Here is a 20,160-nt window from a genome sequence, read left to right on the forward strand (position 1 = left end):
TATCTCCATCTCTAACCCTAACCCTAGCTCTAACCCAATCTCCAGCTCTAACTCTAACCCTAACCCTAGCTCTAACCCTAGCTCTAACCCAATCTCCAGCTCTAACTCTAACTCTAACCCTAACCCTAACCCTAACCCTAACCCTAACCCTAGCTCTAACCCTAACCCTAGCTCCAGCTCTAACCCCAACCCTAGCTCTAACCCTAACCCTAACCATAGCTCTAACCCTAACCCTTGCTCTAGCGCTCTAGCGCTAACTCTCACCCTAGCTCTAACTCTAACCCAAACCCTAACATTAACCCTAGCTCCAGCTCTAACCCTAACCCTAGCTCTAACCCTAACCCGAGCTCAAACCCTAACCCTAGCTCTAACCCTAACCCTAGCTCAAGCTCTAACCCCAACCCTAGCTCTAACCCTAACCCCAGCTCTAACCCTAACCCTAACCCTAACCCTAACCCTAGCTCTAGCTCTAACCCTAATCCTAGCTCTAACCCTAACCCTAACCCTAGCTCCAGCTCTAACTCTAGCTCTAACCCTAACCCTAACCCTAACCCTAACCCTAACCCTAACCCTAACCCTAACCCTAGCTCTACCCCTAACCCTAACCCTAACCCTAACCCTAACCCTAGCTCCAGCTCTAGCTCTAGCTCTAGCTCTAGCTCTAACCCTAACCCTAACCCTAACCCTAACCCTAAACCCTAGCTCTAACCCTAACCCTAACCCTAGCTCCAGCTCTAACCCTAACCCTAACCCTAACCCTAGCTCTAACCCTATCTCCATCTCTAACCCTAACCCTAGCTCTAACCCAATCTCCAGCTCTAACTCTAACCCTAACCCTAGCTCTAACCCTAGCTCTAACCCTAGCTCTAACCCAATCTCCAGCTCTAACTCTAACCCTAACCCTAGCTCCAGCTCTAACCCCAACCCTAGCTCTAACCCCAGTTCTAGCCCTAACCCTAACCCTAACCATAGCTCTAACCCTAGCTCTAACCCTAATCCCAGCTCTAACCCAAACCCTAGCTCCAGCTCTAACCCTAGCGCTAAGTTTTAGGGAGGTGTATGGTCATATGGGGCAGCACACGAGCAACTGTGTTGCAAATTTTCTATGATAAAAGTTTTAGCCTCCACTGTGATTCGAACCCGCGTCGCTGGGGCGAGAGCCCAGAGCACTAACCACTACACTATGGAACCCTAGTGCTAAGTTTTAGGGAGGTGTATGGTCATATGGGGCAGCACACGAGCAACTGTGTTGCAAATTTTCTATGATAAAAGTTTTAGCCTCCACTGTGATTCGAACCCGCGTCGCTGGGGCGAGAGCCCAGAGCACTAACCACTACACTATGGAACCCTAGTGCTAAGTTTTAGGGAGGTGTATGGTCATATGGGGCAGCACACGAGCAACTGTTGCAAATTTTCTATGATAAAAGTTTTAGGCTCCAGCTCCACTGCGATTCGAACCCGCGTCGCTGGGGCGAGAGCCCAGAGCACTAACCACTACACTATGGAAGCCTCGCTCATATTCCCTTGAATAAATATGGTTTTATGGAGTAGCTCACAAGCGAATAGTTGGTCCCCAGATTTTTAACGTCATTTTTTTACTAGATGAAGTCTTATAATACATGGTCATTAAAAAAAAAAACTTATTTCACATGGTCTTTTTTTTTTTACCAAAAAAGCCTTACTATATATATATATATATGGTCATTATTTTTACCCCACAAAACCCATACTATACGTGGTCATTTTTTTCCAACAAAGCCTTACTGCATATTTGATTGCTCAAATGTGAATAGGCAGTACCTAATGAGGTGACCTGTGGACTCCCAAAGAAAAACAAAACTATTTTATTGATCACAGAAGACATGCGTTGTCGTGGTAACAGTCAGATGACATCACAACAGTTGAACTTCCAACAGAGGGTATGGGAATAGGGCGGTGGTTGCTGTGGTTACAAAAGCAAACGTGCTCAGGGGGGGGTCACATCATCCACATGGATTTTTGGGGTTCAACTTGAAAGACATTGAAACATCTTTAGCTGAATGAATGGACTTTAAATACAAAACTTCCTTTGTTGCATTACACTCAAATGTCAATTACAATCCAAAACAAAACATTCAAGATAAAAAAGTTGACATTACAAATGTAAAATCAAAGCCGCGTCACCGCGTTTGTGCTCATCCCGCAAAACGGACGTGTGTGCATAGATCGCCGCGGAAAAGCTTCGAGAGAACATCCACATTTTTCAAATCCGGCGCTGGGTCATAAAATTGCTTCATCCGGCATGTTTTCCATTTGCATCTGTTTCCTCCCATAAATCTGCTTTGAGCTTCGCGAGGTTCGACTCAATGCGGGCGATGCTACATAATCCAAATGCGTCTCCACAAATGACAAGAACCAAGAAAACTGGATTGATTTCACAAGTTCAATTTAAAAATAGAGCTGTATTTTTTTTTGCTTTGCACTTAGTAAAAGTGTGAAATTCGCACTGGTTGCCTGGTGATTGCGTGGAGTTGTCTTGAAGTGGGCGGAGTCAAGGACGATTGACTACAGTTGCGATTGTCGCCGAAGGATCCGGAAGTCAGATTCGGATTTGGTAGCCGTCACTCAGTGTGCTCAGTTCGGAAGATTTCAGCTCCACGCACGCCGGCCTGGACGAGACACAACGCAAAACTTTTAACGTATCGCCATCACACGTTTCCATGGTGACATCACATTGTCATTTTCTTCCGATCACATCGCTGTGTTACACCAAGGATGAACTAATCCGCTGTTTCTATACTTTTGAGTTCTCGAATTACTGCTGCAGTCATGTGACCTTGGACACACACACACTAAGTGATGCGAGGTGAAGGTTGCGGCGGTGCCACGTTGCAGCTAACTCGCAGCTGTCAGCTCGTGTTTCGTCTCTGCCGCACAGCTGACATTCACGCACACCCGTCTCATTTTTGCGGCCCACTTACGACTTGTCTCTGCGTCGCGGCAGTCGTCGCTGCGGGCTGCCGCCCTGCCGGTGGCGGCGCGGCGACAGAGACTTGCCGCGGCTTCGCTCCTTGATGGGGGACTGAGCGCTCGACGACTTCAAGATCTGAAATTCACACGGTAGAAGATTGATCAGAAATGTTGCGGCGTGACGTCACAATGTGCATTCGCCGCCAAGATCAATCGAAACGACGCTGTGTGTAAAAAGCTTACAAAGATGCAACACCCTGAGGAATATTCATCCCCCAAAAAATGTCATCCTTGGGGATTTAGCGGAGATCACAGCAAAGCTTCACACAGCTGACACTGCCATCCAAATGCTTGCTAAGCGTGTGTGTGTGTGTGTGTGTGTGTGACAGCAGTGTCAAATAACAGTCTGTGAAATAGTCAGCAGTTATGTAGGTCAGTCATTTCTCAGCGTACACACAGGCGTGCAGTGTTTTTTCGTTTGTGTGTGCGGACCTTCATCCTCATGTTCCGCCCGTGTTTCTCCAGCTCGCGCTTCATCTCCGGCGCGGCCATCTTGGTGGCGTTGAGTACCAGGTACTTCCACTCAATGGCCTGGCACACGTGAGGGTCGTGAGGCACGTAGAGGCCGATCTTCACCTGAATGGTCAATTGTTCAACGTATCGGTCAGGATTTGCAAACGCATCGGGGTCGCGTGCCGACGGTACCTTGATGAGGCTGTGCTGGTATCGCTTGTAGGAGCTCTCAAAGTCGGCCACCAGCTCGCCGAGCGTGCGGTGGCTGAGCGGCTTGTCCATGAGGTCCGAGCGCCGGCTCATGCCCAGCGAGCCGTAGCGTCCGTTGCAGTAGACGCCCAGAACCACGTGGTAGAAGCAGTGGCCCGAGAAGTGCGTCTTGAAGCTGATGGGGAATCGCTCCAGCGATGTCAGGCCGTTGGTCAGGTAGCTGTGCGTCCCATGTAAGGATTTGTCTTCAAAATCACATTTCGCAGTAGGAAAACTCTTAAAACTTGACAATTTTTATTTTTCGGCTCTAGCTTTTATGTTTATGTTCTATTCTACATTTTTGTTACATTTTTAAATTCTCTATACATGCCTGTTAAACTCAATTCTCGCGTGTTTTGCGATTATCGCGGGATCACTCCGTCCGTCCCGTTTGAGTGACGTCATCTACCGACCTAGGTAGCACGAATGCGAATGCAGCCCGAAATAATCTGTTCTGCTGCAGCCCTTCTTGCTTTTACGCTAGTAAAGAGCCTCTTAAAGTAGTAGGCAAACGCTCGCAATGCTAATTGCAATCCGTGTCGTGGCAACTGAATGGCTCCTTTGTGAAAACCTCCCCCGCCCCCTTCGGGGAGGCTCGCAGACTCGTCACAGGACAGTCACATGGCAGAAATAGAACGCTCTTTAATGTTTCTCACATGTAAAAAGTCACGATGTTGAGGGGAAGAAAAGAGGGGCGTGCCACTCTCGTCTCGCTATTGCTCAAAAAGGCACGTAAGGATGCCCCGGACACAACTGGCCTCATAGCTCAGTGGTTAGAGCACTGGTCTTGTAAACCAGGGGTCGCGAGTTCAATTCTCGCTGGGGCCTTCTTTTTTTTTTACGTTTAATTTAAATTTTAAAAATTACAGATCAAACATTTTAGGGTAAACCGCTTGGTTTTGGGGGGTGCTTTGACTATAAGGGATCTGTAGAAAAGAGGCCAGGAAGGGACATTACGTCCCATTCCTGCACAATAGAGACAACAAAGTCAATAACCTGGATAAATAAAAGGTAAAAGTAGTTTGTGTGCGTTCTTCTATGTGACAAATATGCACACAATGCACGCCCCCCCCACCCCCGAAAAAATAAAATCTGAGCACTCAGTGTTGCCAAAGCAGCATTTGCATTGTTCTCATTTGTGCTAATTGCAGCTGATTACAACTCAACCTTTGGAAATTGAAAACAATAAAGCAATCCGTGCATGTGTGTTTCGGTTAAAGTGGGGGGGGGGGGGGGGGGGGGGTGAACTTTGAAGTGAGCTCTTGTTGCCTGGCAACAAGGTTGGGCAAGAACGGCAGAGGATGGATGGCGGCAGCGCAGCGGCGGAGTGTGTGTTCAAGTGAAATAACTTGTCAGCTCCATTTCACATGGATGTGACCGCCTAGCCTATTTTAGTGTGTGTCACTTTGAGAGACGGCGCCTCGGGGTTCAGCTGGGGGTCAAGCGTCCCATTCGGTTGAGGCGAATGCGCAGCAGGTGTTAGCGTGGAAAAAGGATACATTCCCAGGATGACGGCTTCCAGACATTTGATTGGCAGAGACTCTCGGACCATCTCCCGCGCCGTCTCCATTAACCTGCCGAGGCAACAACACGCTCCAGTCAAAATATCAAACTTTTCTCGCTGCGTCAAATTCCAAGTTCAAATTTGGACTCCATTCGGGATGAAATGTACCAATGATGGAAAAAGCGACTAACCCACAGAGAGGCCGCTTCTTCTTGATCTCAAAGAACTGCGTGCCCGTGTGGTTGTATCTGGCGCGAGCAGTTAAGAAGCGAGCGTCGCCCGATTTCCTGCTGCTGCTGTGTGCAAACGTCGGGAGCTGCCATATTGTACCATCTGCCTCACCCTCCAAAAAAAGGATACTGCAGAGCCTTCATGAAATTCTGGACCACCACCAGCCAGTCTGGCACCGACATAGCCGGCTTGAAAGTGGGCAACGAGGGCACGTGATGCTGCGGAGGAAAGAAAGACATTGGAACATGAATTTTGCTTCCTTGTCGTTTTCGCCCGTGCAAACCCGGAGTAAACGAGGGTGGACAGCGAGTCACGCTTCCTGCCGGGCCAGCTGCACGAAATTGTCTCCCTTCCTGTTCTGTCCGCCCTCTTCCTCTCGTCATCATCCCGCTGAGCGCGCACGGCAGGCAGGAAGCGTGATGAGCCGAAACAGCCGCACGCACGGGTGTCCCTAATCAGGCGGCTGATGTGTGCCACGCCCATTTGAAATCCAGTTGGCGCCCGGAGATTATCCGCTGGCCAGATTGTATTGGAGGGATTATTTTCTTTGTGTGATTCAGGCCACGCAGGCAGGCAGCCAGAGAAAGAAAGAACGCCGCTGAGGGACACGAAACGAAACATTGTCACCGCTGCAAAGGTTCCAGAGCTGCAGCTCAAGCAAGGCCACTTGTTTGATATGGACCATGTGTTGAGTGGGAAAACAATGCGATGGTTCTTCTGGTCTTGGACACATGAAAATGATCAAAACTTCAAAATAAGACAATAATCAACGAGCTAAATGTGTTGAAAGGGTGTGGATTGGACGGCGGATTTTTGTTTTTCCCTTGTTGTTGTTCCCTTTGTTGACGGAGCATCTCACCTTGGGCAGGTAGGCGGCGTTGCGTATGGTGTCCACCATCCCCTTGCCCTCGGGGTGCACGGCGGCCACGTGGGCCCACATCCTCTCCCAGGTGGGCTCCTCGATGGGGAAGCCGGCGCGGTTGACGTAGAAGAGCAGCCCTCCGTCCTTCTCCTCTTCCTCGCGGTTGGGGCTGCTGCCTTCGCTGGATTCCTCGCCGGCGGCCCGACGCAGAAGACAGTGGGCACTCGAGCTCTTGGAGCGGCCGTGCCGGTTTAGCTTGGCCGGGCGGGCGGCCCCCACGCTCGGGGGGTCGGGGCCGGTCATGGGGAGGACGAGGAAGAGGAGGATGACGGACGTGTCCCCCTACGGGAGCATCCCCCTGTCTTGCATGGGTGAGAGCATGCTGAGAAACCTGACAAAAGTAAACATTGACAACACAACAAACTCATGTTCACGTCTCACAGTACACACTTCAATACAAGATTAAAACTTGTACTTTAGTGGGAGTCTAAACACAGCAAAGTAGTCTAATCTTTCGGAAAGTGACTGGGAAAAGACCCAAACTGTCTAAAAATAGAGAAAGGGGACGACAAGTGGTCCAACACAACTGTGACGATGACGTCAGAAGTCCCCCCAGAAAGCGACGTCTGGTCACTCAACTCTGATACAAAGTTGCATCCCTCGTCCTTTTTAAATCATTTGATAGACGGCTAGCATTCGTTACGCGTGAAGTCGAATTAAAAAAAAAATTACTTTAATTGTTGTTATTGTTGTTTAGAACATCGTGCGTTGAAACGGTCAATTCAAACTCACCGCATCGTGCGCCGGCGTCACGCAGCCGACGCTTAAAAGACGTAGCGAATGTAAACTGCAGTAAAAGAAAGAAAAAAAACGCAAAAAGAAAATAACGATTTAGGTGCACTCTTGCTTAGTTTGGTGTTGTTTTGGTGCTGCGAGCCTCTGCAACTTCATCCCTTTCCTCTCAACTGTCAAGTCACGTTTATATCCAGCTAAAACCGGAAACACCGTGTGAGACTTCAGAATTAAGTGAGGGTAGATGACAAATACAGGCTTGGATTGTCGACGTGGAACAAGCTGCTGACGAAAAAAATTAAAAGACATACCAAAATCAAACAGTAGGTCACAACAAAACGCCAACTTACTCAAGAAAAGAAAATATATCACGAAAGTGTTTTGACTTTGAAAATCCAAACCGGACATCCTTGTTGGTTTTCCCTCGCTCGCTCGTCTTCACTTCACTGCGGTTCCGATTGCCTCTCATACGGGGAAATTACCTCTTGTACGCATTCCTGACCGTCGGTGGTTTCCCTGGCGCCTCCCTATCGACTATCTTGTTTGCAATCGCGGCATCATGTTGATTCAAGCGGTCCTTTGCCAGTTTCTCACACGGTTAGACCGCCTTGGAAGAGAGAGCAAACGATGCGGCTCTCTCCTCACTGGTGGCGAGTAGCTCGGATCAATGTACATGGATGGCCTCCCATTGGTCGAGCCAACAATGAGGGGCGGGACGAAAAGGACATCGCTTTCAGATATTGCTCTCTGATTGGTCAGTTCGGAGGCGTTAGGCGTAACAAGTGTTCTATCGCCAATAAAAAGGATACTGTTGCACTTTGTCAGAGCATTCACATCTAAACTACAAAATATATTTATAAAATACGTTTTTAATAAATAAAACTAACGCAAACGGAATAAGGGAACTGACGACTGATCTTTGACGGTGACGCGCCACCCGTTGCGTTACAGCACCGCCTACTGGATGTAAAGTGTATTAAAAACGCACAGTCAGTGGCTAAAGTATTCTCACTTTGATATTACATTTAGAAGCGGTTCACGAACTTTTTACATAAGAACCTGCTGGAAAAAAAATCTCAGCTGCTTTGTTCTTTGAAAAACAGTGATCATTATTTGCTCATTTTCTGACGTTTCTTAGTGACCAGTTTTCATCTAGCACTGCCATAATAGCGTTTTCCAAATGAACAGCACATAACTTTATTACGGGGGCGGTCCCGCCCCACTGTGGGTTGGCCTTTGCGAGCCGTCAAGTCAACAAACACCGAGTGGGGGGCAGGAGCGTCACTCACCTTCTCAACCATGGACGTTTTGGGCTCTTTCTTGCCGCTGAGCTCCAGCTCCGTGTTGGGCTCCGCGCTGGTGCTGCTCGTCGCCTATGCGGCCTGGTCGTCGGCCTCCAGGTCTTCGGAGCCCCGGCGGGAGGAGCCTCCGGGTCCCAGGCCGCTGCCGCTGCTCGGGAACTTACTCCAGCTCGACCTGCACAAACCGCATCGGACCCTACTGGAGGTGAGCGACGACCCGACGTGCGCGCGAACGCATAGACCTGCGCGCGTTACCGTTACGACTTTTGCAAATCCAGAAGTCGAACTTGGACGATTATTCCACTGTTTTGCGTATGAGGAGGGCGTTCGGAACCATTTTCTCATTCTCGGCAATCACTATTTCTGCAAATTTTAAAGGATATAAAGTCGCAAATGAGTAAAGAATCTTGAGCACAGCTTTTATTTTGAAACGAAAGTTAATCCGGAAAAGACTTTATTCGTTGACGATTATTGTAATTGTGCACTTTTGGACTCGCACTCTTGCTCCGGTTGCACTTTTCTGGTGTCTGTCCAACACCAACAGTTAAAGGTTAACAACAATCTCCAGAAAGTAAACAGAGCTGTTATGGTTGACAAATCATTTTGATCGTATGCATCATCGGATTATTTGTACCTTTAAAAATCAACATTTATCTTCAGTCAGTCCATTGTTTCATTTTTGTTGTTTGTGCAATTTAAATTTGAAACCTACCTCCTTGGTCCAAGATGTCGAAGAAGTACGGTCCAGTGTTCACCTTCCGCATGGGCCCCAATACGGTGGTGGTTCTGGCCGGATACAAGACAGTCAAGGAGGCCCTGGTCGAGTACGCCGAAGAGTTCGGAGAACGAGAACCAATACAAACGGCTAAGGAGGTCAAGCTGTCGCACGGTAAACGCGCACGTTGCAAAGGTCACGTGTACAGGAAGTGAACGTCATGGCGTCGCTCTCCGCAGGCGTCCTGTGGAACAACGGAGACTCGTGGAAGGAGATGCGTCGCTTCACTTTGAGCAACCTCAGAGACTTTGGGATGGGAAAGAAGGCGTGCGAGGACAAGATCCTGGAGGAATGTCAGCACCTCTTGGATGTCTTCAAGAATTTCAGAGGTGACTTTATCAGCTCCACATACGTTCCGGTGTCCAAATTGATGATGTCGGTTCCGGTGTCAGGCGAAGCCTTCAACACGCAGCAGCCGCTCAACTACGCCGTGTCCAACATCATCTGCTCGCTGGTGTTTGGCAGCAGGTTCCGCTACGACGACCCCGCCTTCACAGCCAGGGTGGAGCGCACCAGCAGAAGCATCCAGCTCTTGGGCGGTCCGTCCATGCAGGTAGACGGAAACGTCCAATCTTCATCCCATCGGAGCCGATCCGTTCAATGGATACGTTGCTCTTTCTTAGCTGTACAACATGTTCCCGTGGCTCGGTCATTGGTTCTACTCAGGAAGCAGGGAGCTCCGCAGTCTGGCGATGGCCAACCGGAAGCAGGCCACGGAACTGATCCAGGGTCTGAAGGAGACTCTCGACCCGCAGAGCAGCCGAGGCTTGGTGGACGCCTTCCTCATCCGACAGCAGCAGCAGGAGGTCGCGACGTGACAACGCTGCTTCAGCTTGGAGACAGTGTTGATGTTCTGTTGTTCTTGCACAGGACTCTGGGGACGTGGGTCACTTCCACAGTACCAACCTTCTGATGACCGTCTCCAACCTGTTTAGTGCCGGCACGGAAACCACCTCCACCACGCTCAGATGGGCGCTCCTCCTCATGGCCAAGTATCCCCACGTACAAGGTAGTCATGCCATTGCAAAGATATAATTCACCTTAGCGTAATTAGCACGAGGCTAGGTGAGTCCCACTTGTGGTTCCTTGTAGTCCCCACCAAGGAGGTCCTTGATTTAGATTTTGGGCTTTTCTTGAACCACAGCAGCTTGTCATTTCCTCTTCCTTTGTGGTCATTTCAAAATAAGCGCTCATCCTTTTTTTTTTGACCCGGTAGAGAAGGTCCAGGATGAGCTGAGGCAGGTGATCGGGGGTCGTCAGGTGCAAGTGGAGGACCGCAAGAACTTGCCCTTCACCAACGCCGTCATCCACGAGACGCAGAGGCTGGGCGACATCATTCCCATGTCGCTCCCGCACCGGACCAGCCGGGACGTCACCTTCCGGGGTTACTTCATCAAGAAGGTCAGTCAGCAACAATGACGATGCTCACGTTGCAAAAAAAACAACATTGTCCCCCCCCCCCCCGACACCTCCAGGGCACGATCGTGTACCCCCTGCTGACGTCGGTCCTCCACGACGAGAGCGAGTGGGAGAAGCCCACTTCCTTCCATCCTCAACATTTTCTGGACAAGGACGGAAAGTTCGTCAAGCCCGATGCCTTCATGCCTTTCTCGGCAGGTGAGAAGACTTGTGCTTGTTGCTAGGCAGAAATTGAGGGCCAGCATGGCTGTGGGTTCATTCGCTGGTTGGACTTTTTTTTTTATTTGCGTGCATAGCAACTTCACGATTTGTTAGCAATTTGATTATTTTGGCATTTACGTGCAAATAAAGTGACAACAGTGCCCTCTACTGGTTGCCGTGTAGGTCGCAGGGTTTGCCTGGGAGAGAGCCTGGCTCGCATGGAGCTCTTCCTCTTTTTCGTCACGCTGCTGCAGCATTTTTGCTTCCGGCCTCCCCCGGGGGTCTCGGAGGACCAGCTGGACCTGACCCCCCAGGTGGGCGGCACGCTCAGCCCCGCCCCCCACAAGCTTCGCGCCGTCGCCATTATTTCAACGACCGAATTGAACTGAATTGGACGATTTCCGCTCATGTAAATGATCCATCTTCACTATGACTCGAATTTAATTCTTTACTTTTACAATTTCATGTGTCCTGGAATCAAAAGTCCATAAATCCAATCACATGCGGGTTCAAAGATCACTTGTTGTGTTATTTGCGTTAAACATTAAACATGATCTGAGTGCCGGGGATTCAGTTGCTCACATTTATCTAAAGAATAACGAACACACACTCTCAGAATAAATAATACAATGAGTTGTTGTGTATGTGTTTGTGGTTACGGGGACCTTTGCAACTTGTTTTTCTTTTCTTAATGAGTCGAGATCTTGACGGACGCATAGGTCACCAGGTCTTCTGCCTCTTGACGGACCTGCACCGCCGCAAAAATATTTAGGGATGCAAAAACATTAAAGTATGAGGGAATGATTAAGTTCGGGAGGACTGGCCTGTGTTTTGGCGACGTCGTCCTCCTTGGTCGTCTTCTTCTTTTTGACGCTAACAGTAGCGTAGGTCAAGCTGTTCTCTTCTGGCGACCCATCCTTTTAAAATAAAAACTAACTCAGTGATTTTTTTAAGAATGCAACCCAACTGTGGATTTAACTTTACGGGCGAGGAAGTGTCAGGTGATGACGACAACGCAAGGCAGTGATGTTGTGGTCAAAATAATTATAAAAAAAAAGTCTCACTTTGTGCTTGGTGTCCTCCATCTTGTGGTTGTAATTGACGCTGGCGTACATGGCGTTGTCTTCCTGCTGGGCAACCACAGAATGTCCCGTTTCAGTTGGCTGGGTGGTTTTCAGTAAGTCAAAAGGAGCTGAAAAAAACAAACAAAAAACTTACATGTTTGGGCAAATCTGGAGAGAAAAAATAAAAGGGAACATTAGCAACGATGAGTCATCAGAAAGCATGACTTCATACACGCGACGTTGGTACCGTGGTCCGCGTCCCTTCTTGACTTTTTTCTGATGAGGATGACGACCACAAGGATGACGAGCAACATCAAGACGGCGACGGCCGCCCCGATGATGATGAAGAGCATGTTGCGGTCCGGCGGCGGCCGGTTGTCCCTGGGACCTCCTGCGTCCACCTCCGTGGTGTCCCTGGGACCTCCTGCGTCCACCTCCGTGAACACGGCCGTGTACTGGACCTGAACCTCGTTTCTGTCCACGTATTGGCACGTGTACTTGCTCTCGCGGCCGACAGGACGCACCTCGAGAAAGGAGACGCAGTGATTCGACTCAGGGCGAAGCGGCGGAAGCGGCTCGTCTCGCTCGTTCATCCAACGGAGACCTCCTTCCCGGCATCTACAGTCGTTTGCTGGCCAGCAGGCCAGAGAACACTCCAGAACCACGTGACCATCTCTCATCGGATCAGAATCCTGAGGAGACGACGGCTTCACTGCAAGGAAGAAGGCGACAAGTGAGACAAGGTAATGACGGTATCGGATCAGGCGACTCACCCGTCATCACAGTCAGCACAAAGTTGAAATCGTACTGTCCGCCTTGTTTGCATGTAAAGTAACCGACGTCCTCCGCCGTCACCCGCTTAATGAGCAGCGAGCAGTCGGCCTTCAGGCTGAGGCGTTGACTTCTGGGCGAGCTGCTCAGCACTCGGCCGTCTCGCACTTCAGTACTTGTTGAGCTCTGGTCCCGACTGTACAGCCAGTTTAAGCCAGCGCACGACGTCCGCACGCAAGGCAGGGTGACCTCGTCTCCGGCCTTGGCGAAGATTTCTGTGGAATAGCAGCTAGCCACTGCAAGACACCACACAAGGGGAAACAACAAGATACGTTACAGTAGCCTCATTGTTTGCACACCCCTAGCTCACTCGCTATGGATTGTGGCGTTCCCCAGGGCTCCATTTTAGATCCACCACTTTTTAGTTTGAACATGCTGTCACCCGGTGGCATCATCAGTAAACCCCCATTTTCTTTCTCATACACGCAAAAATGACCAGATTTGGAGTTTTTTAAAAACTTTTTTGGGGGGGATGGTAGACAGTTCCACCCGGACAATATGCATAGCAAACGGGTCATTGTTGTTCCCGTCATGTTGCATGAGCTGAGCGTCAAAGATGTGAAAGTGGAGCTTCCTGTTAGCAAACGCCCGTAACACCATTTCTGTAGAGATGAATTCAAAAGTCACTCACCTTCAAATTGGAGTAGAAAAATTAGAAATAAATCCCGAATGATCATCTTCAGGGAGCAAGTTGAGCTTTTGGTCCATGTCATTCTTTTGCCTTTGTGGTGACTTGTTGAAAATGGGGGCGGTCCATCCCTCCACACACGCACACACATTTGCATCAGTCAGGTTGCTTCCGCATTCATCCTTTTATAGGAAACTTATTTCACAAGTGAGCTGGCTGAGCAGTGGCGCCAGTTCTTCAATTTTGTTTATCGCAGCACGATGTCATGTCATGTCAAAAGAAGAAGTGAAAAAAGAAGGAAAAAAAGAAAAAAACGGTTTTTTTGCAACCCGTATTTGACCTTTTTGTCAGATTGCAATAGACACGAAGACATTGACCATGATGTCATCTCCACTTTAATGCTAGCGCCACCACGAGGACTCATTTGGAATAAGCAGTCGACAGGCAACAAAATAAAATTGATCTTGTGCCACAGAGTTGTTTTTTTAAACAAAAAAAAACCTGCGCCGAGGTGTTGAGGAGTCCGGACGAGGTTCCCTCCGATTCCGGGTAGGTGATCGCCACACCAAACTCGAAGCCCACGGGAAGATACCCCGTCATGAAGAAGCTACAAAACACGAGCGAGCGAGAAAGAACGCCGCTGAGGGACACGAAACGAAACATTGTCACCGCTGCAAAGGTTCCAGAGCTGCAGCTCAAGCAAGGTCACTTGTTTGATATGGATCATGTGTTGAGTGGGAAAACAATGTGATGGTTCTTCTTGTCTTGGACACATGAAAAGGATCAAAACTTCAAAATAAGACAATAATCAACGAGCTAAATGTGTTGGAAGGGTGTGGATTGGACGGCGGATTTTTGTTTTTCCCTTGTTGTTGTTCCCTTTGTTGATGGAGCATCTCACCTTGGGCAGGTAGGCGGCGTTGCGTATGGTGTCCACCATCCCCTTGCCCTCGGGGTGCACGGCGGCCACGTGGGCCCACATCCTCTCCCAGGTGGGCGAGACGCAGAGGCTGGCCGACATCATTCCCATGTCGCTCCATGTCACCTTCCGGGGTTACTTCATCAAGAAGGTCAGTCAGCAACAATGACGATGCTCACGTTGCCAAAAAAAAACAACCAAAAAAAACCATTGTTCCCCCCGAATTTAATTCTTTACTTTTACAACTTCATTTGTTCTGGAATCAAAAGTCCATAAATCCAATCACATGCGGGTTCAAAGATCACTTGTTGTGGTATTTGCGTTAAACATCAAACATGATCTGAGTGCCGGGGATTCAGTTGCTCACATTTATCTAAAGAATAACGAATAACGTGGTCCGCGTCCCTTCTTGACTTTGTTCTGACGAGGATGACGACCACAAGGATGACGAGCAACATCAAGACGGCGATGGCCGCCCTGTTGACGATGAAGAGCGTGTTGCGGTCCGGCGGTGGCCGGGTGTCCCTGGGACCTCCTGCGTCCATCTCCGTGGTGTCCCTGGGACCTCCTGCGTCCACCTCCGTGAACACGGCCGTGTACTGGGCCTGGACCTGGACGTGGTTTTCGTCCACGTATTGGCACGTGTACTTGCTCTCGCGGCCGACAGGAAGCACCTCGAGAAAGGAGACGCAGTGATTCGACTCAGTGCGAAGCGGCGGAAGCGGCTCGTCTCGCTCGTTCATCCAACGGAGACCTCCTTCCCGGCATCTACAGTCGTTTGCTGGCCAGCAGGCCAGAGAACACTCCAGAACCACGTGACCATCTCTCATCGGATCAGAGTCCTGAGGAGACGACGGCTTCACTGCAAGGAAGAAGGCGACAAGTGAGACAAGGTGATGACGGTATCGGATCAGGCGACTCACCTGTCATCACAGTAAGCACAAAAATGAAATCGGACTGTCCGCCTTCGCATATAAAAAAACCGGCGTCCTCCGCCGTCACCCGCTTAATGAGCAGCGAGCAGTCGGCCTTCAGGCTGAGGCGTTGACTTCTGGGCGAGCTGCTCAGCACTCGGCCGTCTCGCACTTCAGTACTTGTTGAGCTCCGGTCCCGACTGTACAGCCATTCTAAACCAGCGCACGACGTCCACACGCAAGGCAGGGTGACCTCGTCTCCGGCCTTGGCGAAGAATTGGCAGCTAGCCACTGCAAGACACCACACAAGGGGAAACAACAAGATACGTTACAGTAGCCTCATTGTTTGCACACCCCTAGCTCACTCGCCATGGATTGTGGCGTTCCCCAGGGCTCCATTTTAGATCCACCACTTTTTAGTTTGAACATGCTGTCACCCGGTGGCATCATCAGTAAACCCCCATTTTCTTTCTCATACACGCAAAAATGACCAGATTTGGAGTTTTTTTAAAACTTTTTTTGGGGGGATGGTAGACAGTTGCACTCGGACAATATGCATAGCAAACGGGTCATTGTTGTTCCCGTCATGTTGCATGAGCTGAGCGTCAAAGATGTGATAGTGGAGCTTCCTGTTAGCAAACGCCCGTAACACCATTTCTGTAGAGATGAATTCAAAAGTCACTCACCTTCAAATTGGAGTAGAAAAATTAGAAATAAATCCCGAATGATCATCTTCAGGGAGCAAGTTGAGCTTTTGGTCCATGTCATTCTTTTGCCTTTGTGGTGACTTGTTGAAAATGGGGGCGGTCCATCCCTCCACACACGCACACACATTTGCATCAGTCAGGTTGCATCCGCATTCATCCTTTTATCAGAAACTTATTTCACAAGTGAGCTGGCTGAGCATTGGCGCCAGTTCTTCAATTTTGTTTATCGCAGCACGATCATGTCATGTCATGTCATGTCAAAAGAAGAAGTGAAAAAAGAAGAAAAAACGAAAAAACGTTTTTTTTGCAACCCGTATTTGAAGTTTTTGTCAGATTGCAATAGACACGAAGACATTGACCATGATGTCATCTCCACTTTAATGCTAGCGCCACCACGAGGACTCATTTGGAATAAGCAGTCGACAGGCAACAAAATGAAATTGATCTTGTGCTTAATAAATGTCAGGAGTTTTTTTTTTTGCTGTCTGCTGCTATTTTTAACATGTCAATTTTAAACATGTAACCTAAATAAACCCAATAAGCAAAGTGTAACATGACCATAAATTGCGTTTGTATACTTTTTACTCACTTAATCCTGAAATATTCTTCTAATAGCAAAATAAATAAAGGAGTCACAAAAGTAAAATGAATATGCTCCATAGAATTCTGCAAAAAAAGCCTGCATATTAATGTGCAAAAGCATGAGAACGTCGATATTTCTAATAAAAAAATAACTATTCATCAACAAATAAATGTTTGAATTCATCATTAAAGGTAAAAAAGGAAACTGTATTAAAAAAGCAGCAGAAAACGTCATCATGCTGTACTCTGAGTGACCACAAGATGGCGCGCTACACTTGTCTCACGCAAACACACACACACTGAGCAAAGTATAAAAAGTTGTGCGTCGCTTTTGTGCACCTTGACTGTGTGTATGAAAAGTCTTGTCCGTCCGACGCCGTCCTTCATCCAAAAAAACAACCGAAGGGCGTGATGCATTCAAGTAAAGTCAGGAAAAGTCAGCGCTGGCGCAACCGCTCACTAACCGTCCATCAGGCGTCCCCCAAAAAAAGAATTCCCAGGTTGCCTTTTGCGTGGATGTCCTGGCTACAAGGACGTTTCTCTGGCAAAGTTGAAAGAAGGTTCCACCTTCAGCTTTTCCTCTGCAGGAAGCTGAAAAACACAAAGACACATTCTAGAAAAGTGACTTTTGAATGTAAGGCAAAATAAAATAAAAAATCACCATCCAAGTCATTGTAACAGCTGATTAAAGCTAGAAATAATTTTTTTCCTCTCAAGACTCAGAATAAGAAAAAAAACCCAGAGGTGTTCTTTCGAACCAAATGATGAAGTTGTTGTGTCTGAAGAGGACCACGAGAGCACATCAAGCTCAAGACTAACGACCTCGGACCAGCCCTTCCACAGCCAGACGACAAACAAAGCACAAAGTCTCCGGCGCCATCTTAAGGTTGCATCCTGGGAAACGCGCTAGCTGGAATGTTCACACAAATGCCACAACGGTGATTCTTTTTTTTTACTGTTAAACTTTTGGACTCTAGCAAGAACGCACCGATCATTTTCTCATTCCTCAAGGCGGAGGGAAATTTTAAAAATGAAGGCCCAATTGATAATCAAACAGTCGAGCATTTGAAATCTTCCGAGAACTTACCGCCTGTTGCTCTTTGCCGGTCGCCCCGATGTTGACGTTGTGTCGTTTCAGGTCCGATTTGATGAAGGCTGGAATGAAGACGTTCGTATGAGTGACACGCAGACGTGCAAATACGCACGCACGGCGACATGTTACCGGTGAGAATTAATCCCAATAAAATCCAGGCGCAGAGGAAAATGTTGCCCGGTAGCGGGTCGGCATAATCCGTAGTCAGTTTTCCTTGAATCAGCGTGAAAAGGATCCCGAATATCTGCGCACACGACATTAGCACCTTTTTGAAGTCAACCACAGAGTTGTTGTTTTTTTTTTAAACAAAACAAACCTGCGCTGAGGTGTTGAGGAGTCCGGACGAGGTTCCCTCCGATTCCGGGTAGGTGATCTCCACACCAAACTCGAAGCCCACGGGAAGATACCCCGTCATGAAGAAGCTACAAAACACGAGCCGGTTCACCGGATGTGGATGAGACTTTGGAGCAAATTTGCGTGATGACCAACCCGAGTAGGCCTCCCGTGAAGAAGACCACGTAGATGTTGTTGAGGTCCAGCGTGAAGGTGAAGATCAGCATGCTGATCAAGGTCAGGCAGTTCACCAGCAGCGTGGTCATCCTGCGTGCATCCAAAGCAACCCATGTCATTCTCGGGCGATTTAAATGCGTGCGGGGACGGGACCCACTTGAAGGTCTTGGTGTGGTCCAACCACAGGCCACAGAGGATGGAGCCCACCATGCCAGCCACCACCAAGGTCAGCCCGATCCTTCCTGCGTTCAACTCTTCATTCTGACCAACGCAGAAAATCAGAACGTTCAAAATGCTGGAATTTTTTTTTCAGTTTCCAAAGTTACCTCATAGCAGGCCATGATCATCTGGTTGAGGATGGTGGACACCGAGTAGAAGCAGCCCGTGGTTATACCTGTAGAAGAAGCCTTATTTGAAAGCATTCTGAAAACGCCGTGCATATTTTCCTAACGGCGCTAGCAAAGGAATGTTTGAAACACACTGCCGGCTGACCGTAGCTGATGAGCAGCAGGATGAAGGCTTTGTTCTTCATCAGGTTGACGATGGAGCGGCGGTACGAGTAGTCCTCGGGGGGGCCGACGGGCAGGACGGCCTGGGCCTGGCTGGGCGGCAGCGGCGGACGGTCTTTCATCACTGCCACACACAAAAGCATTCTCTTATTCGCTAGCGCCGTTTTGTCTGTCGGTCTTTTTGCAGTCTTCGGGGAAGAGTGCCAGACTGAATGTGGCGGGGATGACTGAAATTATTTTGTATACAGAGCCGTGTCGGAAAGAAGTGAAAACCAGGAGAACCGGAAGAGCGAGTATTATTAACGCAAGATCAAATCTCCTCGTCTACAAGTGCAACTACAGTGCTTGGCTGATTTATTGTGTTATTTGTTCCTTTTCCAAAGGAAAGGAACGTTTGCAAAAATGAATACTGGTTGTGAGCGTGTGCACGCGCACCTATGATGGTGAGGATGAAGAGGGCGGTGGAGACGGCGGCGGTGCCGTAGAACATGACGCTGATGTTGTGTGCCACCAGCTCCACGTCACTGGGCGTGTTCGGAACCAACACGGGAGGCAACAGGAATCCGATGGCCACGCCCAACTATGCAAAACAAACACATGCAACTTTTTTTTTTTTTTTTTTAAATCAGGTGACTGAAACGGCCAGAAACGAGCGCATGCCCGCCGATCCTTTGGACTCGCTCACCTGGTTGCCCAGCACGGCAGTGGCGCAGGCGGTGGACACCTCCTTGGGTCCGAACCAGACGGAGGCGACTCGCGAGGGCAGGCCGAGGATGAAGACCTGCGCCACGGAGCACACCAGCTGCGCCACCATGGTGAGCGGGTAGAGATCGCGGCCCACGCTGGCGCACTTGAGCCAGGCGCCGGCGCAGTTGAGGCCGGCGCCCAGCAGCGCGGTGAGGCGCAAGCCGCGGCGGTCCAGAAGCCAGGTGGCCGGGAAGATGAGCGGCACGTAGACCAGCATGTAGACGATGGACAGCCAATCCACCTTGTCATTGCTCACCCGGTAGAAGTGCGTGAACACGTTGGCCACGATCCCGTACTGGATCCACTGGAACGCGTTGATGAGTGAGTACAGACTGAACACGGCCAGAACCGCGAACCGCTGCCAGTAGAGCTTGGTTTCCGCGCGAACCGTTTCCTCGTCCTCATTTTTCTCCTTCATCGGCTGGTTTTCTCCGTCAGGTAGCATCGCGTCGCGTTCGTCCGCAACCTCCTCCGCATCCCCGGCGCCGCGGGACCCGAGGCTGGCTTGGAGCGCCTCCTCCTCCAGCTTGGTGATGCGGTCAGGTGGAGAGGCGGCATCCGCGGCCACGTGCTCGTGTGCCAGCTCCGCCGCCACCATTGCATCTATTTGCTTTCGTTCTTCTTTTTTTTTTTTTTTTTTTTTTTTAGATTAAATCAACAGGAAGCGGCGTGCTTCCTTGTCGCGACGGTACATCGAGTGAGCCGACAATTTCCTGGCAGAGGAGGTCCGCCTTGGTTCTTTGTTATTGGTGGAGGATGGCCCCACGCCGCCTAAGCCAATGAGAGCAGCAGTGGCGAGACACGCACTCGCTCACGCGCAAGGTTGAACTTGATAGGAGGAGGAAGTGTCATTTCTATCA

At 49.4% G+C, this 20,160-nt stretch overlaps 4 protein-coding genes and 1 non-coding gene across 13 annotated transcripts; 2 read left to right on the top strand and 3 right to left on the bottom strand.

Moving 5' to 3' along the window:
• Positions 1 to 1,826: 1,826 nt before the first annotated feature.
• vash2 (vasohibin 2) lies at positions 1,827 to 8,511 on the bottom strand. 4 transcript variants are annotated; one of them, XM_037245577.1, is made up of 9 exons: positions 8,390 to 8,511; positions 6,306 to 6,699; positions 5,576 to 5,664; positions 5,407 to 5,463; positions 5,211 to 5,285; positions 3,655 to 3,892; positions 3,442 to 3,585; positions 2,961 to 3,085; positions 1,827 to 2,648 (listed from the first exon to the last, which is right to left on the bottom strand). In XM_037245577.1, the coding sequence occupies exons 2-9, from the start codon at positions 6,609 to 6,611 to the stop codon at positions 2,579 to 2,581; spliced, it is 1,104 nt and encodes a 367-aa protein (XP_037101472.1). In that variant the 5' UTR covers positions 6,612 to 6,699; positions 8,390 to 8,511; the 3' UTR covers positions 1,827 to 2,578. The 4 variants fall into 4 exon arrangements, with proteins under 4 accessions (XP_037101472.1, XP_037101470.1, XP_037101471.1 ...); XM_037245575.1 differs by lacking the exon at positions 8,390 to 8,511 and adding an exon at positions 7,583 to 7,780; XM_037245576.1 differs by lacking the exon at positions 8,390 to 8,511 and adding an exon at positions 7,101 to 7,278.
• On the top strand, positions 4,467 to 4,539 carry trnat-ugu. Its single transcript has one exon. It is a non-coding gene; the product is annotated as a tRNA-Thr (tRNA).
• LOC119118472 (cytochrome P450 2K1-like) lies at positions 8,333 to 11,429 on the top strand. 2 transcript variants are annotated; one of them, XM_037245567.1, is made up of 9 exons: positions 8,333 to 8,606; positions 9,128 to 9,290; positions 9,356 to 9,505; positions 9,569 to 9,729; positions 9,800 to 9,982; positions 10,047 to 10,185; positions 10,393 to 10,577; positions 10,652 to 10,793; positions 10,980 to 11,429. In XM_037245567.1, exons 1-9 carry the CDS (start codon positions 8,400 to 8,402, stop codon positions 11,183 to 11,185), a joined length of 1,536 nt encoding a protein of 511 aa, XP_037101462.1. In that variant the 5' UTR covers positions 8,333 to 8,399; the 3' UTR covers positions 11,186 to 11,429. The 2 variants fall into 2 exon arrangements, with proteins under 2 accessions (XP_037101462.1, XP_037101461.1); XM_037245566.1 differs by having other exon boundaries at positions 9,356 to 9,729.
• Positions 11,231 to 14,329, bottom strand: LOC119118474. 5 transcript variants are annotated; one of them, XM_037245572.1, is made up of 8 exons: positions 13,821 to 13,941; positions 13,323 to 13,449; positions 12,634 to 12,927; positions 12,108 to 12,572; positions 12,015 to 12,028; positions 11,861 to 11,923; positions 11,621 to 11,713; positions 11,231 to 11,544 (listed from the first exon to the last, which is right to left on the bottom strand). In XM_037245572.1, the coding sequence occupies exons 1-8, from the start codon at positions 13,917 to 13,919 to the stop codon at positions 11,485 to 11,487; spliced, it is 1,215 nt and encodes a 404-aa protein (XP_037101467.1). In that variant the 5' UTR covers positions 13,920 to 13,941; the 3' UTR covers positions 11,231 to 11,484. The 5 variants fall into 5 exon arrangements, with proteins under 5 accessions (XP_037101467.1, XP_037101466.1, XP_037101468.1 ...); XM_037245571.1 differs by having other exon boundaries at positions 11,861 to 11,926; XM_037245573.1 differs by lacking the exons at positions 12,015 to 12,028; positions 13,821 to 13,941 and adding an exon at positions 14,221 to 14,329 and having other exon boundaries at positions 11,861 to 11,988; positions 12,093 to 12,572; positions 13,323 to 13,450.
• Positions 14,330 to 16,220: 1,891 nt separating this feature from the next.
• On the bottom strand, positions 16,221 to 20,147 carry flvcr1 (FLVCR heme transporter 1). Its single transcript, XM_037245568.1, has 10 exons — positions 19,239 to 20,147; positions 18,989 to 19,133; positions 18,537 to 18,677; positions 18,371 to 18,438; positions 18,202 to 18,305; positions 18,024 to 18,134; positions 17,851 to 17,956; positions 17,664 to 17,778; positions 17,529 to 17,596; positions 16,221 to 17,032 (listed from the first exon to the last, which is right to left on the bottom strand). Exons 1-10 carry the CDS (start codon positions 19,896 to 19,898, stop codon positions 16,967 to 16,969), a joined length of 1,584 nt encoding a protein of 527 aa, XP_037101463.1. The 5' UTR covers positions 19,899 to 20,147; the 3' UTR covers positions 16,221 to 16,966.
• Positions 20,148 to 20,160: the final 13 nt, after the last annotated feature.

Source organism: Syngnathus acus, chromosome 24 (genome assembly GCF_901709675.1).
Source record: "Syngnathus acus chromosome 24, fSynAcu1.2, whole genome shotgun sequence".
NCBI lineage: Eukaryota > Metazoa > Chordata > Actinopteri > Syngnathiformes > Syngnathidae > Syngnathus > Syngnathus acus.